This window comes from Hyposmocoma kahamanoa, unplaced genomic scaffold (genome assembly GCF_003589595.1).
Source record: "Hyposmocoma kahamanoa isolate Upper Pololo Valley unplaced genomic scaffold, ASM358959v1 262, whole genome shotgun sequence".
Classification (NCBI taxonomy): domain Eukaryota; kingdom Metazoa; phylum Arthropoda; class Insecta; order Lepidoptera; family Cosmopterigidae; genus Hyposmocoma; species Hyposmocoma kahamanoa.
The window spans coordinates 351125-374960 of record NW_020653765.1 but is presented as its reverse complement, the minus strand read 5'-3'; the positions used below and the strand labels follow the sequence as shown (position 1 = coordinate 374960).

Sequence of the window (23836 nt, the reverse complement as noted above, 5' to 3'; positions counted from 1 at the left end):
AATTGAAAAAAGTTTATAAATGAGGACTCCCGGACTCGAGTTTTTTACAACATTAAGCTTAACAACTTAGCCAACATTTTTAATGAAATTGAGTTTAATTTAACATTTCTGGGATCACCGAAACAAGAATCAGTAGCAGTAGAGCTCCTTCCAAAGAGTTCGTCCAGGGAAGTACTGCCACCTTACCTATTTCTGCTGCCAAGTAGTAATGTTAGCATTACTGCGTTCCAGTTTTGAAAAGTAAGGATACTGGTGAAATTACAGGCACTTAGTGACTTTTATATGTCCGTGTTTGTTCCAGTTAATGATGATATCTAGACTTGTCAAGTTATGCCTTTAGGATGTTTGCGATATAAAGCTCTGAGTGGCCATGCAACTGTTATGTACAGAGGTGTAGCTTACCACCAGTCACGCGACTAGTTCGTTCCGTCTCTTGATGTAATAAAAAAAAGAGAAATACGACCGCCTCTGATCGTTTTTTTAATATCTTTTTACTTTCAGTTTTATTGTTAAACAAAATCAGCGTAATTGACATTTTTTTATAGATGGCAATAAAACTTTAAATGGCAATATCTAGAAAAATAACGAAACGCAAATGCGTTACTTATGACAAGGAGGACAGAATCACACCGTTGAAGTAATAAGGCTACATCTGCAAAAATTACAACTGTACACGAGAAAGATTTAAAGATTCTGCAAAATAAATTAATCGATGAATTTTCATGACCCAAATAGGAGAGTTATGAAATTTTAAATATACTTACATAATTTGTTGACTTTCAAGAGATAAAATAATAATAATAAAAATAACATTTTATTACTTTAGATACAAGAAAGGCAAACAGAACTGTAGCGAATCGCAGCAGTCGCTACAAATCTTTTTGCAGTACGTATATTTTGTTAGTCTTTTTAGATTGAAATTCTAAATTTAAATGTACTTGTTTTTGGCGCCTTTTTCTTTGTTATTGTCATTCTTTGTTTTCTATTTGGTTCGTAGTTAATCAAATACGTTAAAAAACGTGCAGTACAATGCCGTGTGGACCAAGGCCTAAGGTAGTTAAAATGTTTGTTTATGAATTACAAAAATTCTGTTATTTTGTCTGTGCTAAAGATTCTTAAGTATGTTAATGACAGTACTCGCAGCTATTGTCGTTTCGTAACAATGTCATTACATTTAACTCTTTTAAGAAGCACCTACTACATAGCCGACTTGGCGATGTGAATCGGTCGAGTAGCAAGTTGTGGTGTGGTAAAAATGTGTTTTAGATTGTACCCATTTTTATAGGGATGTTTCTTTATAAAACTGTTTTGAAACCACATCGTTAATAATAATAATAACGCACACACTCAACATATACTAGCGAATATTGATTATACTATCTCAATGTTCACTTAGATTACATTACTTCTTAGCAGCAGATCTCCTTGTGAAAGAGCTCGTCCAGTACTGCCACCTTACCTATTTCTGCCGCCAAGCAGTAATGTGAGCATTACTGCGTTCCGGATTTGAAGTGTAAGTCACTTGATATTATAAAAAAACGTAGGATATATAAACAAGAGTCTGATATAGGTTTAGTGATACCCTTTATTAACAATTCTCACCCATGCTACGGAGTATGTCGACACGAAGCAATGCGAACGCACACACATAGAAATGTTTTTAAAAGACATTTAAGTTTATGCTATACCGAAATGTTTTTTGTTTTTACGGCTTTTAAAATGCAATAATTGCTGTAAATGAATAAAAATAAATAATAATACCAACCGATACTATTATTTTACTGCCCGTACTTAGGTCTCTACAAATAGCACTTAACAGATTCAGTAACTAAGTGTCATAAAATTTATCTGCGCCCATGGACGTATCTTAACGCCAAATGTGAGCATAGCTGCGAAGAAATCGTGGCGCGCATAAAAATGGGCATTGATGAGATTTGATTGGCTGTCGTGGAACCAGCCGCTGCGTGAGACCATGCGTGGAATACTAAACATCTCGTACAGTACAGATTAATGCGTGTATCCTTTAAAAGCAGAGTTTTACTCAGATCTTTATTGATGTTTAAAATTTGCAGGTGATAAACGGCTCTACAAGGTGCTACTAACTCAGAGAACTCTAATACGTTCTAAACTTACTTATAAAATTCAAGCACTTATAGCATTTGTCCCATTTAAGTTAGAGGCGCAGGGTCATACGGAGCCTTAGAGCGGTTACACACGGCAACTTAGCAGCGATGCAAATGGGATGCAAACGCTAATCGTCTACCTTTACACAAAACCGCGCGTTGGTAGCGATGCAATCGCGCGTTTGTATCGATGCAGTCGCGCGTTTGCATCGACGCAATCGATGCAAATGCGTGTTTGTGACAGACGCAATTGCTGCTCATAGTCGCCGTGTGTAATCACTCTTAAACAGAAGAAAGAGTATGTAATGTAATAAAGTAAAAAAAATGTAAAACACAAATTAGACGTAGAGTTTAGTAAGAGGTAGAGCAAATTTGAATAGAGAGGGATAACTTAGGATTTTTTTTATGACATACTTAAGACTACTTTAAATTTGTCAGATTAAACTAAGTCAATGTCAAAGTTAGAAGAAACAAATATTAAAGAACTACATATATGAAGGCTATTCAAGGCTAGAGTGAATTAATAAGCATTTCAATACACAAACGCGTAACGCATCACTAAACATCAGGTAAGTTTAAGGCCAAGCGTGTGGCCAATTTAGTTAAAAAAATAAAATAGTATATTCATTTTTATAGGTTATTTATCCACAAGTATTTATCGTTCATTGCTTTACAGTTGTATAATATTGAAATGAGAATATCTTCAAAAGACCAGTGGTTCTACTTAGCCCACATATTCCAATTCGATCTTGGAAAGGTAAAACGTCTAACGCGCATTTGGAAATAATTATCTTTAAATCGCTCTGATTCAAGGATTTTTTTAAGAAGAAAAAAATATAACCATTTTTTATTTGCTATATGGAAAACGACAAAGTTTCAGCTATAAATTTAAAATTAAAATAAATTAAAATTTGGGTTATGAATTTTTTGCTTTTCTTCTCTTATTACATTTCACCTCACTAGCTCGGAAAGGCTTTCTTTCCCACAAGAAATCTGTGCGCAAAAACGTTTCTTGCACGCGAGTGTGGAAAAGGTTTTTGAAATTCGAACTTGACGATGGACTGTGGTGCACCTAACTTTTTCTTTCGATGAAAAAGAAAAGATGACACGTTCAACTACGCCATTTGTCGTGCTTTACTTATGTAATATTATATAAATCCATTGGTATATTTTATTCTTAATATTATTATTGACATTAAATTGACAATGATAACTAATTGTGTTTATCAAATTATTTTAATTCGTCGAAGAAATAAAATAATTTTAATAATCACTTAACCACACAAAATAAAAGTACAAGCAAGTATAAAGATTGATGAGGTGTAAATTGAGAACGCAGCCGAAGATAAACTATTTCTTATAATTAAAAAAACTGATCTTTCATAGTTCAACTGTTCTTCTTTCATCTACCATTTTCCTCACTACAGTGAGGAAAAGTAAAGAGGAAGGTGGAGGTGAAAAGTTGTGTGTTTCGCTCGGCAGCAAATTTGTTTTGCGTCTTGCCTCGCTACGTTTAGGAATCTATTTTTGAACCACTCGCTTCGATCGTGGTTCAATCTTAGCTTCCTTCGCTTGCTCAGGTTTCAATACAATCACTCGCGTCCAACAACAACTTTGCAGCGTTGCATAACAAATAACTATTAAATCGCTCTCCTGTAATATTTTCCAAAGGCACATTAGACGTGTCACCTTTCCTGCGTTGAATTAAAGTTCTTTTTAGTCATAGTTATCGATGACGCAACGATGAATTCAATTGTTTAAACAGTTAATTCAATTCCATTCTTTATTGAATTAACCATAATGTTACATGGGATGGGAAAGGCTTAAAGCTAAATTGACAGTGCATTATGGACCCTCTAAGGTACTGCACCCCTTATAAAATTTAGAAAATTATATGAGTAACTATGAACTCGATACACCCAACAAGTCAGCAATAGGTTTACGAAAATAAATCCGGAAACGCTCCATTAACAAAACCTTCAGATGCGTATGTGACGTGCTATTTGTACGTATGCAAATAATTTGAGCAAACATCCTCAGAGTAATATCGTTTTAGTGTTTGTACCAACTAACGTGTGTTTGTGTATTTGCGGACATATGTACAAACATTAACTCCGTAATCCATCACGTTTTTCTTTTCAATCATTAAGAATGACTTGAGCTGGAAGATTTCGCAGAGACTTCAATACAAGTAAAGAACGCTGAAAAATTGCATTTGTAGTCTTATCATGTTTAATAGCAGTCGAGCTTCTTGTGAAAGAGTTCGTCCAAAGAAGTACTACCACTTTACCTGTTTCTGTCGCCAAGCAGTAATGTGAGCGTTGCTGTGTTCCGGTTTTGAAGGATAAGGGTGTTGGTGAAATGAACTTGTCAATTTATGCCTCAGTGTGACGGGCGCAGGGGCAGTGCCCCTAAGATCTTTACGAATTAAAGGTCTGAGTGGCTCTGTCATTGTTATGGGACTTGTCAACCCTTCGTATATTATTTGCGATTTAAAGCTCTGTGTGGCTGTGCAACTGTTACGGACAGGGCTTATCACCAGGCCATCGAGTATATAACCAGAAATAGAGACAAAATAAAAGCTATCCATCCCTGGCAATTCATCAGCAAATGGGACTTATATCACTTTTAAATATCAACTTTCGTTTGCGCTGAAATCACAAATTACAAAGCTCAAATAGTACAGCGCCAACAACTGACCTGTGTGTACATCTCCGTATATTCCAAAAATGTTCTGTATTTATAGTAATAAAGATAATATATATCTCTAAGAATGAGAGCTGTTCCATTTGGCGGTGTGGGAGAAACAGCAAACCATCTAAGTACAAAACAAACGGAATCACATTTCATCCGTAATTAAATATTGAATATGTAATTTTTCAATTTTCATTCATTATAGCAAAGCTCAAGTTAAGTTTTTGATCGATTTGAAGTGAAACAATTGGCGACACCCGTTAATTGTTTCGAATTCGGCTGGCCAATCGGAGCGTAGTTGTCACCGTAAGGCTTTGGCAGAATAGTTTTCAAACAAATTAAATGCTATTTCGTCTCTATTTCTGGTTATATACTCGATGCACTAGGCGCACGACTTGATCGTCCTGTCACTTGGTATCGTAAAAAAATATTATTATTTTTGATACAAAAATCTAAATTCCTTCCACCCGGGCCCCAAGCCTGTTAATTTTAAATCATCTCAGTTGTATGTCGATAGAGTGCCAATAGCAGGATTTTGTACGTTTGGTATTCTGCTGAAAATTAAGAGTACTTAAGTTGTGCCAATTCAACCGCCGTTAGTTGAAATGGGAGTAGATTTTTTCAAAAAATTTGTTATGTTTAGGTACTGCCGTGAGCAGTAAAAACGGCCGATCTGTCACTAAAACGGGGCATTCACTATCCTGCATTGCAGTCCGCCTTGCCATCTGCCGTGTAATGCAAGATTATGAATGTAGTAGCAGTGGTCGCAGCATGCCATATGCAGGATAGTGTGAGAGCAGTTTCCTGCCTGCGCAGCGGACTGCCAAGCAGGTAGTGAATGGGCCGTTTAAGCATTTTATTATTTCGTACGTGGATTCCGCAAGAGAAAAATAGATTTTTTTCAATTTCATTTCTTTAAACATTGTTTCCTCGGCTTTTTTTTTATAACATGAAGTGACGGGGCGAACAAGTCGTGTGCCTGGTGGTAAGCTACACGCCTATCCATAACAGTTGCCACTAAGAGCTTTAAATCGCAAAGATCTGAGGGGCACTGAGACATAAATTGACAAGTCTGCCTGTTTTTCACCAGCACCCTTACCCTTCAAAACCGGAACGCAGTAATGCTCACATTATTGCTTGGCGGCAGAAGTAGGTAAGGTGGCAATACTTCCCTGGACGAACACTTTCACAAGGAACTCTACTGCTATTAAACTCGGTTTCGAGTCTTTGTCACATACGCCTTTTCAAGTAACGGCTGCAGTATTCTGCTTTTGAATATCGAGAGAGAGAATGTTAAGTTACAAAAGGTTCTATACTTATTTATCGTAATGTTTTGTTCTACAACCTTGGTTGTACGAAATGTTGTAAACTTAAGGTTATCGTCCATTTAAGGCCTCAAGACCGCCTCGCCCCAAAAAGCGGACTCACGATTGTTACTAAATATTTTAAAGACAGTTAAATGAAAATAATGGACGACAGGTGTACGCTGGTATGTCTACGGCGGGCCGCCGCGTCACCTCGATTTTTCAAAATACATAATAGTGTATGTCACAGAACTGAGTCTATTTTGTAATTTATACTATACTATTTTAGGAAATTTCTCCTCTATTAAGGACTGCTTTGTATTCAAATGTCATCAAATTTGAATAGATCTTATTAGATTTTTTTATTGACACACGACTATAGCGGACTGTATTAATGGAGTTTGGATGGGTGCTGTTGAGGAGTGAGCACATTATATAGTACAAATAATCTCATTACAGGGTAACAAAAAACCGACCTCAAAAGTCATTCATCCCCTAATATTTTCTTCAAATTTAAATGAGACCACTAATGACATTCAACAAAAAAAAAATCTAATTCGGTTCACAAATTATCCGGAGTTATCGCGTAACATACATATACAAAAAAACATACAGTCGAATTTAGAACCTCCTCCTTTTTTGAAGTCGGTTAAGAAAACAGAAACAATAGTCACAAATAGAAAGAAAAAGGCGCCAAAAAACAATTGCATCTAAATTTAGAATTTCAATTTATGAATGAAATGAAAATGAAAAATGAAAATGAAAAAAGTTTATTTCTTTTTTCTTAGTTGTCTTAAAATAAGGTTGGGACTTCCTAGTAGGTGTCATCCACCTGTGACAGGAAGGCCCGCTCTTCCATTATCTTTTAGTTGTAGGAAACAAACTTAATCTATTAATTATATTAGGTAACACAAGCAATAAAATTATTCAAAATAAATTTACTAGACATCATAGGTGATGCCAGTATACTAAAATTAACTAACTAGTCTAGATGACAAATGCACACCAGCTTAACTAATTTAATAAATGTTGAAAATGACAAATGTATACAAGAAAAAGATATAAAGATATTACAGTAACTCTCTATTTTCTATACTTTCCCGAAAAACCTGCCTTAACTTTCAAATACAGATCAATTAATTATTCGTTATCATTACAGGCTACAAATCCCTATAGCTTAAACAAAGTATAAAATAACAACCATTATAGATTATGGAATAATAAGGCAGAGAAACAAAAATATGATTTTATATTGATATTGTGTGTAAATACATTAAGTGGGGATCATGTTCTCCGTTTCTTCAAAGTCAAGTGTCAGCAACCAATCTGTCAACGCCGCTTTACTATTGTACAAGTTCAAGTGGTAAATTTTTATTTTTTCGTTAACAATATTATACAAGAGTGTAGATTTTACCTTGAATTGTCTTTTAGCGAATACAGATTTGAAAATTGGTTGTGGTACCACAATATTTTTCCGTCTACGAGACACAAGCAGAGGGTTATAAGGAAGGGACCTGTGAACCTTTAGTACAGCCAACAGAATGTATAGTTTCCTCATTGAGAGGTGACCACAAGATTGGTAAAGTTCATTAGCAGGGAATCTGTATGATTTTGAATACATCACCTTAAGGATACATCGCTGCCCTCTCTCCACTTCCAGAAACTTAGTTTTACCTGCGCCACCCTACACGACAATGTAATAACTCATTATAGATTGCGCCAAGGTAATGTACAGCTGGTCAAGTAGTGTCCTGTCAGCAATGTGTCTTAGTGTTAAAAAGACTATATCCATATAAAATATATATTATGTTCAAAAAAGATTTGTTTGCGACTGCTGTGATTCGCTACAATGACATAATAGCTTACTATAACACTTTTAATTACCTAATAGAAATGATATTTATACAACGAACCTTGATTCTGACTTAGCAAAAATAGCGATTATTTATGACATTTTCTTTTCTACTGAGTCATAATCGTGCTACCTTTAAAATGTAAGTACCATCACATAACGTGTCTTCTACTCACCTCACGTCATCACGGCTTTCGCTACGCCCTGCTTCAGATGTAGGCCAGGTGCAGGCTCAACAGCAAGTGTTGCTTGCATGTATGAACATCGTTTACGGACACCCGTATTTTTATTATTTTAATACTAAAAAAACTATTATCGAGCGCGCTGCGTTGGATCGTGAATTACTGGTAATAATTAATCAAAGTGTATACACACGCCGTATTTACTAATACCGTTAGATTTTATTACAATGACTGTTTAGTTGATATAATTAATAATTAACGCTTCATATGCAAGCAATTTAATATAAAATAATTGGTATTATATAAAGTATATTTTGTGTGTAAATTACGTCCATGTCACTCATGAGATATAAACATGTTTTATATCAGATACTTAACTAAAGCATAACTTTTTATGTTTAACAGAAAAGTCTTAGTTTTTTTTTACAATATCTAGTGACCGGACGAACTAGTCGTGCGCCTATAAGCTACACGCCTATCCATAACAGTTGCAGGGCCACTCAGAGCTATAAATCTCAAAGATCTGCCACTGCGCCCGTCACCCTGAGACATAAGTTGAAAAGTCCCATGTGCCTGTTTTTTCACCAGCACCCTTACTCTTTAAAACCGGAACACAGTAATGTCGACGTTACTGCTTGGCGGCAGAAATAGGTAAGGTGGCAGTACTACCCCAGACGAACTTTTTCAAAAGAGCTCTTCTGCTACTACAATTCTGTTAATAGCTCATATTATGCATTAATCAAAGGTTATTTAATAGAACACATATGTATGACTTCATCTATGTATATTACACTACCTACACTACTTTAAAATATTATCTATGTATATTATCGAAAAACAGTAAATTTGACGATTCAAATTTAAGAGTTCGAATTTTTGTGGCGACATGTATGCTTTAATTTCTAAGTTGCGTACATTTGTGTAACGTTTAGCAGTAATACCACTTTTTTATGATACTAAGTGACTAACAAGTGCGCCTGGTGGTAAGCGAAACGCCTACCCATAACAATTGCAGTGCTACTCAGAGCTTTAAATCACAAAGATCTGAGGGGCACTGCCGCTGCACCCGTCACTGTGGTTGACAAGTCTCCAGTGCCTGTAATTTCAGCAGTAGGTACCCTTGAAAACCGGAACGTAGTAATGTGGCATTCCTGCTTGGCTGCAGAAGTATGTAAGGTGGCAGTGCTTTCTTGGTCGACTTGCTATGACGCCAGCATATTGAGGAAACTTCACAACTCTTCGAAAGCATGTGAAGTCACCAATCCACATTGGGTCAGCGTGTAATTAATACGTTGATGATTTATACCAGTTTAATGACACCAAAATAAAATAATAGTGGTGAAAGAAAGGAATGTCGGTCCCTCCCAAACCGGTCGGCAAAGAAACTCGTTTCCCATTCCAGTGCGTAACGTACCTGACCTTCGTCTTCTGCCAAATGAATTATAAAAAAAAAATATTTATGAGGAAGAATTACTACTTCATAAACATACTAATAAAAATTGGAGGTTTTCAATTCGTTTTTACATGGTGTTAACTTACGAACTTTTCACTAAAAAGTGTCAACTTGCCGAATTGCCGAATCAAAGGTCATTAATATTCGTCAACTTTTACTGCGGAGTATTCTTTATTTAAAAAATTTAACCTTAAACCATAAACGATCTCCGGCCCTCCTTATCGTAATAACTAACGTAATCGACATTTTTACGAAATTAAGTTATCAACATATAAGCGAAACGAGATCTACAGTCTCCTCTAATCGGTTTTTTAATATCGGTTTTATAATATTATTTAGTTTGAGTTTTATTGCTAAGCAAAGTCAGCGTAATTGACATTTTTCAAAGAAAAAAAAACTTATGGTGCCAATATCTCGATAGTTACCAAAATGCAATTGCGTTAGTTTTGACAAGGAGGGCAGATGCATTGTTTATATTGAGCTCATAGTCCCCTGTCGTATTTAATTTTATTAACAGATTTTCCGTCCAATGGGTCGAAATACATCAAAACGTCTATTTTGGGTCTCACTTTACCTTAAGAACAAATACATGGTGATATTACAGGCACATATGACTGGCCAACTTACGCCACTGACAGTGCCGCAAAGATCTTTGTGATTTATAGCTCGTGAGTGATACTGGAACTTCTATAGACAGGCGTGTCGCTTATCACCAGGCGCACTTGTTCGTCCCGTCAATTGGTACCTATCATTAAAAAAAACTTTTTTTTAATTACTTAATTTTTGTAACCTTTTTGTTGCATGTCATTATGAGGGTGACATATTCATTGGAACAAAACCCACTACAAACAATAATGATTTTAAAAAAGGTTTATTTTAGTATTTGTTAGGGTTACAAAATTGGATCATATTATGTTATCTTATGTGTAACAAGTTGTTCATAACATAATGCTAAATAGACAGTCAACATTAAGTGCTAAACTGCTGTATATTTTAGCACATCTACTACTATATGCATAAGTGACAAGACAGAATCGGGCGAATCCACAAGGTTGTGGCCTTGCGTGTTAGACGTAGTCCTTAACGTTTTATCACTGTTATGTCAGTTACTATAATTTTAGCGGAATTATCTAGGTCATGTAAACATTACAATTTATGTAGTGAAATCCCACATACCACTAATATCACTAATATAGATATCATTAAAATGGAAAATGTGTTAATTACGAAAATTAGTGAGTACCTACTGCTACTAGCAAATTTGAAAAAATGTAAAGCATAAGTCTATTTCTTCTTCCAATTAATAAGTTTTTTTTTATTACATCAAGTAGTAAGCTACACGCCTGTCTATAACAGTTACAGTGCCACTCAGAGGTTTAAATTGCAAAGGGGCGCTACTACTGCGCCCGTCACCCTGAGACAAAAGTTGACAAGTCCCATGTGCCGGTAATTTCACCAGCACCCTTACCCTTCAAAACCGAAACACAGTAATGCTGACATTACTGCTTGGCGGCAGAAATAGGTAAGGTGGCAGTACTACTCTGGACGAACTCTTTCACAAGGAGCTGTACATTTTTTTTTATTTAAATAATATTGTTGGAATTAATTTTGTAATGAATTCCAACAACATTATTTACATAAAACAATGTTTAGAATGTCAAAATTAATTTCAGATATTTTTTTATGTATCCGAAAAAAATTATATAATTCTGTTGAGAACTGTGATCGATCATATAGCAAAAGTGCTTTTATCACATGAATGTCATACAAAAATACATTAAACAAATTATATGTGAAATTTAATAACTCTCCTAATAAGCGTAACAAAGTTATCGACTAATTTCGTTCAAAAATCTTTAAGCCTCTCTCCTGAAAAGGTGCCATTTTACAGATATGGCCTTAATAGATCAAGGGTACGGTATATTAACGTAAAACACACAGACCACATAAATTTCTTCCGTGGTAAAACCTATACACTATAAAATAAACTAAAATAACATTGGGAACGGTTTAATCCCCTTTTCTTAGATGAATGCAATCAAGCTGTCTGTACACACGCACTAGCTGTGAACACAGTAATTACATCGTTGTAGGTCTAGGACACACGATCGCTCGCTGGATCAAAAGACAGATTGTTTGTTATTTAATAACCTATCGTTTATTGACACCTAAAGCGTATAGTAAAGTTCAGCGGCCAATGACAACCAAACTAATGTTAAAGCAACTTTACTCTGTTACGTTTTCACGCCAACCGCTGAATCAATTTTGATGAAATTTGGTACAGAGATGGGACCTAGGAGAAGAACATGCTTTTTGTCACAAAAATAAATCTTAAAAGGGGTGAAACAGGGGATGTAAATTTGTATGGAGAACCAATAAAACTGTGAAAACTAGTATAGTTGGGTACTCGAAGTATTTATTCTACGCTGACGAAGTCGCGGGCACCAGCTAGTTTGTTATAAATAAGTGCTTCTTTTATATATACAAAATATATAGTTATTCATAATAAATTATGTTATGTACAATTATAATAATAATAACGCACACACTCAACATAGCCCCGCACTAGGGAAACCCTGTGTCGCGGGTGCCATGGACACACACATAGATAACCACAAATTACACCCAAACTCACGAGAGAAATAATTGTAGGCCATACAAATATTTCTCCCGGCCCACATAGGGGAAAAATGACGATTTAGGCGGTCAAAATTATTTCTTTGTATTTTTGGGTTCTGGTGGTCAAAATAGTTTAATATATTAACTTTTGTAATTTGTCCAAGTAGAAACTAGGTGTATAAGGCATTAAATAAAACGAAACAACCAAATTCTTAAACAGAATTTATTGTACTTAAAAAACAAGACTTATAATCAAAATTTGAACTAGGATGACGATGAAATCCAAGGTTCATCATCAGAAAATACTTCCTCAGTTTCCTCTGCAGAACTTTCTGATGTTTCGGTTTCGGAGGTACTATGGTATGGCTCTGCAGGAATCATCATATCTAATGCTTCTTTGCTAAAAACAGAACGTATTTTTTTTTGTGTTGGCCTGATACTCGTTATTAGAGGATCTGAACTTAACAAAAGTCTGTTTAAAACATCCATGTTACATGCTTCTCTTGAAAATTTTCTGGTGAAATTCTGTCGGTATTGACGAAAATGTTTATTTCGAGCTTCTGCCGCCTCTTCTGATAAAAGACCGATAGGTAACAAGGCTTTTTCGATCACAGTGGCACCGTGAATTAGAATCTCATGCAATGTTGGCGTCATAGGATGCCACGAATACAGCTTAACGTATAATTTGGCAGTTAGCAACCCATAATCGGCGAATTTTTGTAAGTCCAGTTTCTGACCACTGGATATTGCTTCCAAAATAACTTTGAGACGATATATTAGTTGAAAGTCAACACCAGTGATATCAGCTGCTTGCTTTGGGTTGGCAAAAAATCTTCTGCTTGTGTTTCCATCGTTAGTGGTGCCATATCCAGCCTTTGGTACATCAACAATGAGTCCAGTTTGTTCCCTGAATTTGGCTTGTATTTCTTCTTTTTTAAGTTTCACAATTTCTTTTTCACTAGCTGATCTTATTTGCCATTTTTGTATGGTTATCTTATACGATAAATGCAATATGCTCTCAAAAAAACGTATTCTAGCGTGCAACACACACAAACCGAAAGTTAAAGCATCTTCATCTACGTTATACTTTATGGTTAAGTCATTAAATTGTTTTGAAGTTGCACCACAAATGTAACACCTCATGGTCGAGCTAGTTGATGTGACAGCGTTGCATACCTTGGCATCAATCATAGTAAACATCATTGTATGTTTAATAATAAAATGTTTTTCTCCTTGCAAAACATCACTGGTTTTTAACGACTTAATGGACTCTTCTATGTAGTTTATTTCAGAGTTGGTTATATCAACAGTCTCTTTAGTGAATCTCATTCTAATAGGCCGGCAGTATCTTGGAGAAAAAGGTGTTGGATTTTGCCAAACTATTTTCTTATTATCTGTACCACAAAATAATTGAAGCGGAACAAAACTACTTATAAAAATATATTTATCAGAGGCATCATTTTGGATCTTCTGCTTAAATTGGTCTTATTGTGATCCATCAGCACCCCATTTTGATAATAATTGTAATGATATGCACTCTTCTTCATTCAAATTCACCAAAACATCTTCCAAATACATGGTCAAACGTTTCATAGTATGGTCCAGTAAATCTTGTAAGTTTACTTCAGCACAACTTTCCGTAACTCGATATGATTCTTTGACCGGGTAACAATCTTTTTTTGCTTGTTGAATTACTTTATAATTGGGATAACGTTTCTTATCAGCACTTCTAAAGATTTCATATTGTCGTCTAGAAGCATCGGCTTCTACAAATATAGAAAGAGCCTGTAGTGGCGACAATCGTGGAACTTGCTGTTGTAATGTTGTGTATCCCATTTGATACTTTTTAGCTCGTTTGGGAGATTTTGTTAAATTTTCAAGTATTTTGGATGCAGTTCTCTTTCCAGAACTATATAGCGATGTTTGTGTAGCGTGTAATAGTACAGTCTTATCAACAACACCACGAAGTTCTTGAGTCTTTCTGCGTTTGCTTCTCTCGCTGCATTCTTCAAAAGGTTTGAATGGGCGACCCACAGAAATTTGTGAAACTCTTGGAATTTCAAATGTTCCTTGTAACCACTTCTCATTTTTTACCAGGAATGTTTCTTGTCTTCTATACGCTTCTGTCCATTTTTTCTTAAATGCAGCCTTCAATAGCGAAAACTTCTGCTTTAAATCCTTCAGTTGATCGTCGGTGTAATTTTCATATGACAATATGAAATTTTCAAGATAATCTAATTTTGAGTCAAAACTAGGCAGATCTTGATTTTGCATTTTGTCAAAAAGATACTTCCGCGTCATCACATTACATCCCGAGCCTTCTCCCAGTCCTGAAATTAAAAAAAAATTATAGTTAAAGTAAAATAATATTATTATGCTATTTGACCCTGCTCGATTCAAATATGTCTAACACTCATTATCGCAAAAAATCGCAGCCAATTTTAGTGCTTTTAGTATGTTAAACCCTTTGACATTATAATTGTAGTAGAATCACTGCATAGAAATGTGAAGAAATACATCAAAAACCTTTTTGAATTCTGAAAAACCATTTTTTTCTTGAAATATTTTAGTGTTGACTTTTAGTGTCTCAAATTAATAGTAAATCTACATAAATTCACAATAAAAAAATAAAATATATACGTTTTTACCTGTCATACTGGAATCCATATGGTGTTTATAAAAAATCCCACGCACACGAGCAATAGTCACTTTTAAAGTACACGTTTTTGCAAGAGACGCCGCGAATCGATACATGCACTCAAAGCGATGATCAAGTTCCGACTGATCATACGGTTGTCATAGGGTCAGGAAGGGAAGGGGTAGGGCGGGCTTTTGTTCTATGTCTATTCAACTTTATCAGGGACCAGTTTTTTTTTACCTGGGCAGACTTTTGTAAAATCGACTTTTGGCCAGCTAAATCGTAATTTTTCCCCACTGTGCGGCCCGGGAATCGAACCTGGGACCTCTGCGTGGCAGTCCGGCATGGCAACCGTTCGGCCACAGAGGCAGTTAAAAATAGTAATTGTTTATGTTTAGTAATAAGTAATTGTTTTGTATTACGTTGTCTTAATTAAGAATCTATTCAACCTCAAATGGCTATGGTAGATACCGCATAACAGTGAAAGGGTTGAATCAATCTCTTTGGAAAAAATATACAGTAAAATTAAGTATATACACTGATTAGGATACGATATAAAAACACGATTCCTAAAAATTTTCGCGATAAAATATGTTTATATCATACTAACGTATAGTTAACGCGTGTTAAATGTTGTACAGACAGAAATAGTTTAAATTGCATAAAAATGTAGAGCGTGCTCGTACAACGACGGTGATGATGGTGAATTCGTTGATGTGGTCGTCCTAGAATACATTCTGATGTGGTATACAGGAAAGCAATGTATAGTGAAATAAGTTTTGTTCTTTATTCCTTTAAATGAACGACTTCAGAATGTTCAAAACAACAGGAACGTTATTTTCCTTTAAGGGAAAATCCACGATTATATCAAAATGATAACAGTGCTCGAAGGTCACAAAAAGACCTTCAAACATCGCCTTTCCTTATATTTATTGAGTCCGCTTGTTTCAGTAAATAAAAACAGTGACATGAATATTACCACACTCAGGAATGTTACATGTTGCCCTTAATTTTGAGAACTTAAAACATTGCAACAAATTACTTCTTAAAAGTTTTCATACAAAAACTTGTCCGACAAAAATAATAATCTTTTAGACCATGGGAGAGGCGAGAGTCTAAAATAGATATCCAAAATAATAATAAGCTGTATTTGTCCATTTTGGAAATGGACTTAATGAACTTCTAAAGATCTAAAGAGATCTGATCAGGAAGACATGGAACTAATGGGAATAATTATGACATTAACATTACAACAATTGTTCCAAATGGAACTGAGTTCATGGAACAACTGGAAATAACCGGTAATTTAAATACGTGCTGAATTGTCAGAAAGTTCATGTAGATTGAAGACGACGAAGTGGGCTCATATCACACACCCTCCACACACCATACACACCATGCTGCATTTACTTGAGTTCGTCCGTTTGTGTGGATAAAACTAACCAACGGGCTGAAAATGAGAAAGACCAGATAATAATAATAATGTGCTTAGCAACCACACCAATTGCCTGGTCAAACTACGAAATTCCCTGTACTATAAGTACCAAAATAACGGAATTCACACTGCGGCCCAAAACACTCAGAACAGTTCCATATCTTTTCCAAATAACTTTTGTTTATAGTGACCCTCCCTATCAAGCTCTTGGTTATGCGGGAAGGGTACTATAATCTGTGCGAGCAAGCCCACATAGGGACCTTCTCAGTCAGGTCCTGACCCCAGTTGAGTCCGTTTGCACGGTCTTCATCCGGTTCTCAAAAGGCTAGTGCCTGGGCGAGCTGCCCCGGGTGAACGTACCGGAGCAGTATTATAAGCACGCTCACGTCCCGTTGCGCTCTGCGCCACCGTTGCCACCGGTAAGTCGTCGACTCCAAGTCAATCAGACCAGAACAAAAGAAAAGTTCATTTCGCAAATTGGTCCTACCGAAAATCAAATCCGGCCTCCGCATCCAGCGCTCACAGTGCAAACCGTTAGGCCACTGAGGTCGTCTATATATCGAAAAAAAAAATTCTGGATAGCATGTTTAAGGTTTTACCGACTGTTTTAAAATATTTACCACGTGTTTAAAAATTTAATTTTGGTTTTAATTAAGTTTAAGTTTTAAAACAGAATTTAAAACATGACGTAAATATTTTAAAATAGTCGCGAAAACCTAAAGATGCTCCACTGAAATTTCTTTCGAAATGTTTCTACAAAACACTGATGATATAATAATATGCTACTTGTTCATTCTGACATGAAACGCTCATAGAACCTCATCATATACACGAGCTAACTAAGTACATACATACTTACAAGTTAGCATTCTAATAAACTGCATTTAGAATAATAGGTAATTTTTTAATTAAATCATGAGATGCTAGTAAGTATCATCGGTTCTATATCGTGAGCAAACGGTACAAGGATTATTCAAAACAACAAACGAAACAAAATTAAAATTTTATATTATCTACGATGCCCTTGTTTGCAGAGTTAATTATCACTTTATACATTGTATATTGCTTTTTAAAAGAAGACTAGTTAGAATCAAAACTAATTAAAAAAACTAAAATAATTTGTGCATTTTTTACCGTTTTTATTTTACAAGACAGTAAGTAGGTAGTCGTAACTTTGGTATAATAAAGCCACACTGGATCATACGCCAAAAGTGGTTTTATTACATGAAAGTCATAAAAATTATGAACTATGACTTACATGAAACAAATTACACATAAATATATGAAATTTTTTTTTTTGTCAAACACAAATTTAATAATAATTATAATCTAGCTTTTTACAAGACTAATAAGTAATTTTAAATTAACATAATTTCCTGATATAAAAGTAACTTACAAAGGAATTGCCCGTCCACAAAATATCTTTTCGACACTGGATAGGTGAAATGTCTAACGTGCACTTGGAAAATATTACAGGAGAGCGATTTAAAGTAATTATTTTAAAAACAAAAATCATATGTAACTCTAATTTTATTTGTAACTTATATGGAAATCTAGAAAGTTTCAGCTTTTCCATATAACAAATAAAATTAGGATTATGACTTCCTTGGTCTTATTATTCACACTCGCGCATTTTTTTTTTCATTCACTATAATTTGGCCACATTACTCAAAGGTTTAGGTCTTTGTAGTCTATGCACTATATTTGTATTATCAAGTCTCCTATTTAAGCGTAAAAAAGGTATCAACTAACTTCGTTCTTAGAAACTTTAAACCTCCTCCTGAAAAGTTGTCATTTTGCAGATGTGGCCTTTTTACATCAATGGTGTGAAGTATATCTAATTATTATACTAACGTCATAAATAGCAATTATACTTACTCTAAGTTACGTAAAAACGATACATGAATAGAAGGGTTTGATTAGTTAATCGATCTCTTTTGTCAACTTTCATCCTTGTGGCGCAATTCGCAACTAAACTATGCCGACTCGTGAAGTACCTAACCACTGTCACGTACAAACCTACTGCATTATAAAACACCTAGCTGCACAACAAAAGAGTTATATTTTGCAAAGTGGCTAATTGGCTTCTAGTCGGAATATGATACAACTATATGTATACAATGGTATTCCGCATTGTATTCAGTATTCATTTCTAGCGAACATGCAATAAAATTACATTACATGTGCCTTGTAAGGGCTAAGACTTAGAAATAGACAAGCAAATTAATAAACAAAAATAAAATAATAAATTAAATAACGACTAAATTATATTATTTTATATTTATATTAGTATGTTATTATATTATATTATTATATTATTTTATATTATTAATATATTAATTAATAAATTAAATAACGATTAAATTGTTTTAAATAATAAAATATCTTAATAAAGGAATGCTGCGCCAATGAAATAATAAATGTTTATGTACTAATTATTGTAATTGTAGAACTAACATAGAGAGATCACATTTCTCTGTCTTTCATAAAATCTTCTATGCGTAAGAACACTTTTGTATGAGGAAATACTTTCATTTGTTGTAAAACACTTTTTCACCTAACTAGCTCGGAAAGGCTTTATCTCTCATTGGAAATGAGTTTTATACACGCTAGCGTGAAAAAGGTTTTTGAAATTCGACCTTGACGATGGACTGCGGTGCACCTAACTTTTTCTTTTGGTGAAAAAAGAACATAATGACATGTTCAACTACAAATACAAATACAAATACAACTACGAGACTTGTCATACACTATTTACGTAATATAAATCCGTTGGTATATTGTATTCTAATTATTGTAGATATTAAGTTGACAGCGACTAATTTTGTTTATTAAAACTGATTTGTTATAGTTCAACTATTTTTCTCTATATGGTGTGGTGAAAAATTGTATGTTTCGGCAAAGTTGATTTGCGTCTCGTACATTGAAACCCTCGCTACGCTCTGGATTATATTTTTGAACCAATACAAACACTCGCGTCAAACAACAACTTTGCAGCCTTGCATAACAAATAACTCTTTCGTCTTTCTGAAGTATTATGGTGCTTGGTAGTATGTTATACATATTTATTATTTATTTATTATGTTATACAATTGTAAGTTGAGGCAATGGAGGTACCAGTTTATTTTGTCTACTATTGTAACAGCGGTTCGTATCATGTACAGGTTTATTTATTTATTTATTTACTTGCAATAATAATAATAATTTGTTTTTATAGTTGATACAAAGATCGTACAAACTCAAAGATAAATTCCTTCGATCGCTCTCACAACTAGCTTACGGAATGAGTTAGGCCGCTAACAGATTGACTTGTTTGCGGTTAATGTGTGAAGTCATTATCAACTTCATGCGGTGGAGGTCTCGCTGCATGAAGATAATTACCACTTCACGCATTAACTGCAAACATGCAGTCAATCTATTAGGAGCCTTATGAGACCTGACGAATTTCTTTATGTGCTTGCTGCAGACCTTCGTCTTTTATTTTTAACGGCTTTTTCGCCGTTGCGCCATCTGTGAGGAAACCACAGGAAACTTATTTATAGGTTAAGAATTATAGAACCTAAGCACATACAGGTAGGTACCATTTATTTAAACAAACAAGCTAAGTTTTAACTTCTATTACAAATGTTACAAACGTGATGGTAATCTTTTCGCATATGACGATGTAATGGTCTTACTTGAATGTTGTGAAAAGCCAGAACTTGCGAATTACTTTAAGCGATACTATTAAAATTCCATTCGCTACCCATGGAGTCTAGCTTTCGCAACATACTACGTAGGTACATGTTCTTAAAGCTGGTTTACGTGCTTCCTTAGTTAAAGTAAGAGCACGTTCAAATTATGTCGCGACTACAGATAGTCGTGCAGTTTAAAGTGCGTAGCTTGGGCATTTAAATGAAATTGCTCACACATAGAACAACACGATTAAATATCATTCACGACTTTTTTGACGTTACGACAACAGACTCGTGACAATGGAAACAGTTAGAACAACAGACGGTACATAAAACGTCACGATAAAAATGTGACGACAGATAATCGCAGCTTCTAACGATTCTGTTGTGCAAACAACAAGGCGGCTGCCGTGAACGGTAAATTGTCGTCACGATCTAGTAGGAAAGCTAGACACGACTGTCGTTCAACGATAAAATAAATGTCCACGACACAGTCACGACAGATGGTCGCGATATGGGAACAGGCTAGACGCGACAGTCGTCCAACGATAAATAAAACGTTACGACGTAATGGGAACACGTCCTAAACGTTTATTGGAATTTATAATACAATTCGCACCCTTGGGTGTTACCTATAACGACGCATCTGCGAAATAATACCTTTTCAGGAGAGATGTTTACAGATTCTACGCACGAAATTAGTCGATATATTTGATGCCTTTTTTTATGATACCAAGTGGCGCTGGCGGGACGAACAAATCGTACGCCTGGTGGTAAGCGACATGCGTGTCCATAGCAGTTGCAATACCACTCAGGGCTTTAAATCGCAAAGATCTGAAGGGCACTGTAATTTCACCAGCATTCTTAAGTCTTCACTCAGTAATGCTCACATTACTGCTAGGCGGTAGAAATAGGTAAGGACTAAAGAGGTGAGTTATACCTACAATTTCACATATGGGTACAAGATTTGTTTCATATAGTTCGTAATTTCATGTAAAATAGAACTTTGTATATTAAGGGCGGTAAATAAGGAATTACGAACGTGACTCTATTAGAAGCCCGAAGTCGAAGACTTAAGGCATTCGGAGTCGAGGTTCGCAATTCCCGTACGCCCGTGAAACATACAATGTTTTTCATACAGGACCATGGCTGTAATGAGAAGGAAAAAAGCCGGAGAGTTTTATTTCGGGTATTATACTTAAGTTAGCCTCCATGCAATCTTACTATTTAGGTGCAAGTGTGGTGAAAAAGTCATTGGCTTATGATCACATGTGGTTTTATTATACAATTGTTGATATTCCATTGTCTGTTGGGCTTCTCACCATGCAAAATAGACAAAATATTTATGTATTGTAATAAAAGCTCCCTACCATGTGCTACTGTAATTGAAAAACAGCCAGAGGCCAGAGATACCTGTGAAAATAAAGAGATTCTAACATATCGATGTGAAGGTACAACAAATGAGAATTGTGACTGAATATTTTGAAGTACACTCTTCAGAAATAAGTTTACAATTTACGTACATTTTTATTGGTGCCATTTTTTCGTTTAGATAGCGGTTTAGCGATGATTATAAAACTGTGGGCTACACTGTAGTTCTATAAAGAGAAACGGTGAAAGTCGGAGTAATTCCGGTCTGATGACGATACGACGTCTCTAGCCTCGCATTAAAATTATGAGATTGACCTATATACTGAATATTTTTTTAATTGTAATCTATAAATTTTCTATTCGTTTAAAAATTTTATAAGCTCTATCTGTCTAATGAATTGTAATTAAAATTGGTATTCCAATCGATCGTACTTATCGGGATATCTCTTTGCTTAATAAACACTGCTTGTATATGTTAAGTAAGTTGCCAAAAATGACAAAAAGACTTACACTCCAACGACTCCAGGTAGTTCTCCAAAGAAATCCTTACGCACTTCAGACTTATATTTCACGAGGCAAGGCATAGCAGGTCTGAAAGGCGTTGGACCTTCTCTCCTGTACATCCTCTCAATCTCATCTGCATCATACACAAACAGCAAATCCGGTCTTCCGATTAATCCTCCAAGTCTGACTATCTTCCCATATTCATCAAGAAAATGTTTAGTTACTTTCGCAAATTGGGAAATATCGTATTGACCAATGTAAGGGATCATTCGCCAAGTATTGCCCAAAATAGGAATTGGTCTAGGCCCTGGTACTTCAGAATACGATTTAGCATTCGCGAAGATTTCCTCGTTGAGCATAACTGTTGGTGCAATTTGAGAATTTTGCCGTTTCGTAAATGGGCAACCGGTAGTTGCATAGCGAATTTGGTATTTTACGGGGTTTGTTGTAGCTGCGGCGCGAGCGAACGCGTTTAAAGAGCGACCCATGACGGTTAAGGCCGCTACGGCGACTGAGCCGAGATCGAGGGATTTACCGTTGCGCGGGAGTTGCTTTGTCAGCCATTGGTCATGGACACACCACTCTCTTTTATGTTGTTAATGGGGTGTGGAGGAATATTGTTTAGACTAATTAGATATCTACTTTATTTATACTCTATTGTAGTAAACATGTATTGTGTCAATAATGCAAGACTTAATAAATATCAAGGATCTCCCAAGTGATATTTCAACTTTTTCCAATTCGTTTTATTTACTCATCCGAAATTTAAAAAAATAGAGACTTCGTAGTTGTTTCGTAGCAGGTTTGTTATTTTAAATAGTTTAAAAAGAAACAAAATAACGGTTTTAAGGCAGACCTTTGACCGTACATTTGATTAACATTCTCGAACATTGTTAATTTTAACTGTAAAATTCTATTAAACATATTTTATAAATTGATTTCCAAAAAAAGGAAATATTGGAACTCGAATAAAATGGAACGACGCAATAATTTAGATATTGCGCGGCAACAATGGAGGAGAAACAAGTGGATAACCACTTGTCTCGCCGTATTTATAAAAGTTACCGTATTTATAGAAGACTCTAGGTATTTCAAAAATTTGCTTGGAGCGAACAGCACCAACAACGAAAACAATTTTAATAAATATAAACCTTAAGAATTAGAGAGTGGTGGCAATCCACGTGGTCAACACGAATACTGTAGAAATTATATAAATAAAAGACGATGACCAACAACTTTAATCTATCACTGCAAAGAACATCTGAGTGTTAAGCGCAGCAGCATAGAACAGTATTAATTCAATTTGCCAACATTTACGTCCTGTGCAGTATGTCTTACATTTATTAAATAATATAGGTAGTGAAAAGGTTCTTCAAAACTCTCTCTCTTACATCAGAGATGAATACAGATTAACATTCTAGTCAGATTTTCCGTTTAACCCTTATCGATCTCGTATAAATTTTTTAATTAAGCCACACTAAAGAGGATGGAATAAGATGCTACACCGCCTCCTGACTTTAGCCTACTTTAGCAATGGTGGAAGTGCTATGGCTATGGCGGCAAACATTATTAAGTAGCTACAAAGAATGTGATAAATGGATAAACCTAATAGAAACAGTTGAGAAATAAAGTTACTTTAAAAAAAGCCGATCTGAGTCGTGTCAGCCAGATAATGACGTGAAATAGCCGTAAATATGCTTAAATCTTTAGCTCAATGATCATATTGTATACAATACACTACGCAGAACGTCGGTACGGTTGATTAGCGGCTTATATGTATGTATGTATCTACGTTAATTAACACCGTTCGTAGATAGTGCAATTTGAGTTCTTCTCAAAGTTACTATAATTGTATATTATTATATATTTTATCATTGTTATTAGAATGTTATGTTAAGCCTAGTGTAGACTGTTGAGTACATATATCATTTATTTTATATAAAAGCAGTAATAATAAATAAATATACCAAGTATCCAAGGCAACGAT

General features: G+C 35.1%; 2 protein-coding genes and 1 long non-coding RNA gene across 4 annotated transcripts in view; 1 reads left to right on the top strand and 2 right to left on the bottom strand.

Annotated features, from left to right (window-relative positions):
* Window positions 1-22410, bottom strand: part of LOC113228924 (probable cytochrome P450 301a1, mitochondrial) — a 31165-nt gene extending 8755 nt beyond the window's left edge. For both annotated transcript variants that reach the window (XM_026462369.1, XM_026462370.1), the window contains exon 1: window positions 21856-22410. In XM_026462369.1, coding sequence (XP_026318154.1) covers window positions 21856-22337 — 482 coding nt within the window. In that variant the 5' untranslated portion in view covers window positions 22338-22410. The remainder of the gene's footprint in view (window positions 1-21855) is intronic.
* LOC113228925 lies at window positions 19450-21510 on the bottom strand. Its single transcript, XR_003310352.1, has 3 exons — window positions 21498-21510; window positions 21345-21387; window positions 19450-19810 (listed from the first exon to the last, which is right to left on the bottom strand). It is a non-coding gene; the product is annotated as an uncharacterized LOC113228925 (long non-coding RNA).
* A 450-nt stretch (window positions 22411-22860) lies between the features above and the next one.
* LOC113228902 (GDP-D-glucose phosphorylase 1) overlaps window positions 22861-23836 on the top strand; it is a 20163-nt gene continuing 19187 nt past the window's right edge. Inside the window, exon 1 of the mRNA XM_026462339.1 lies at window positions 22861-22897. Coding sequence (XP_026318124.1) covers window positions 22861-22897 — 37 coding nt within the window. The remainder of the gene's footprint in view (window positions 22898-23836) is intronic.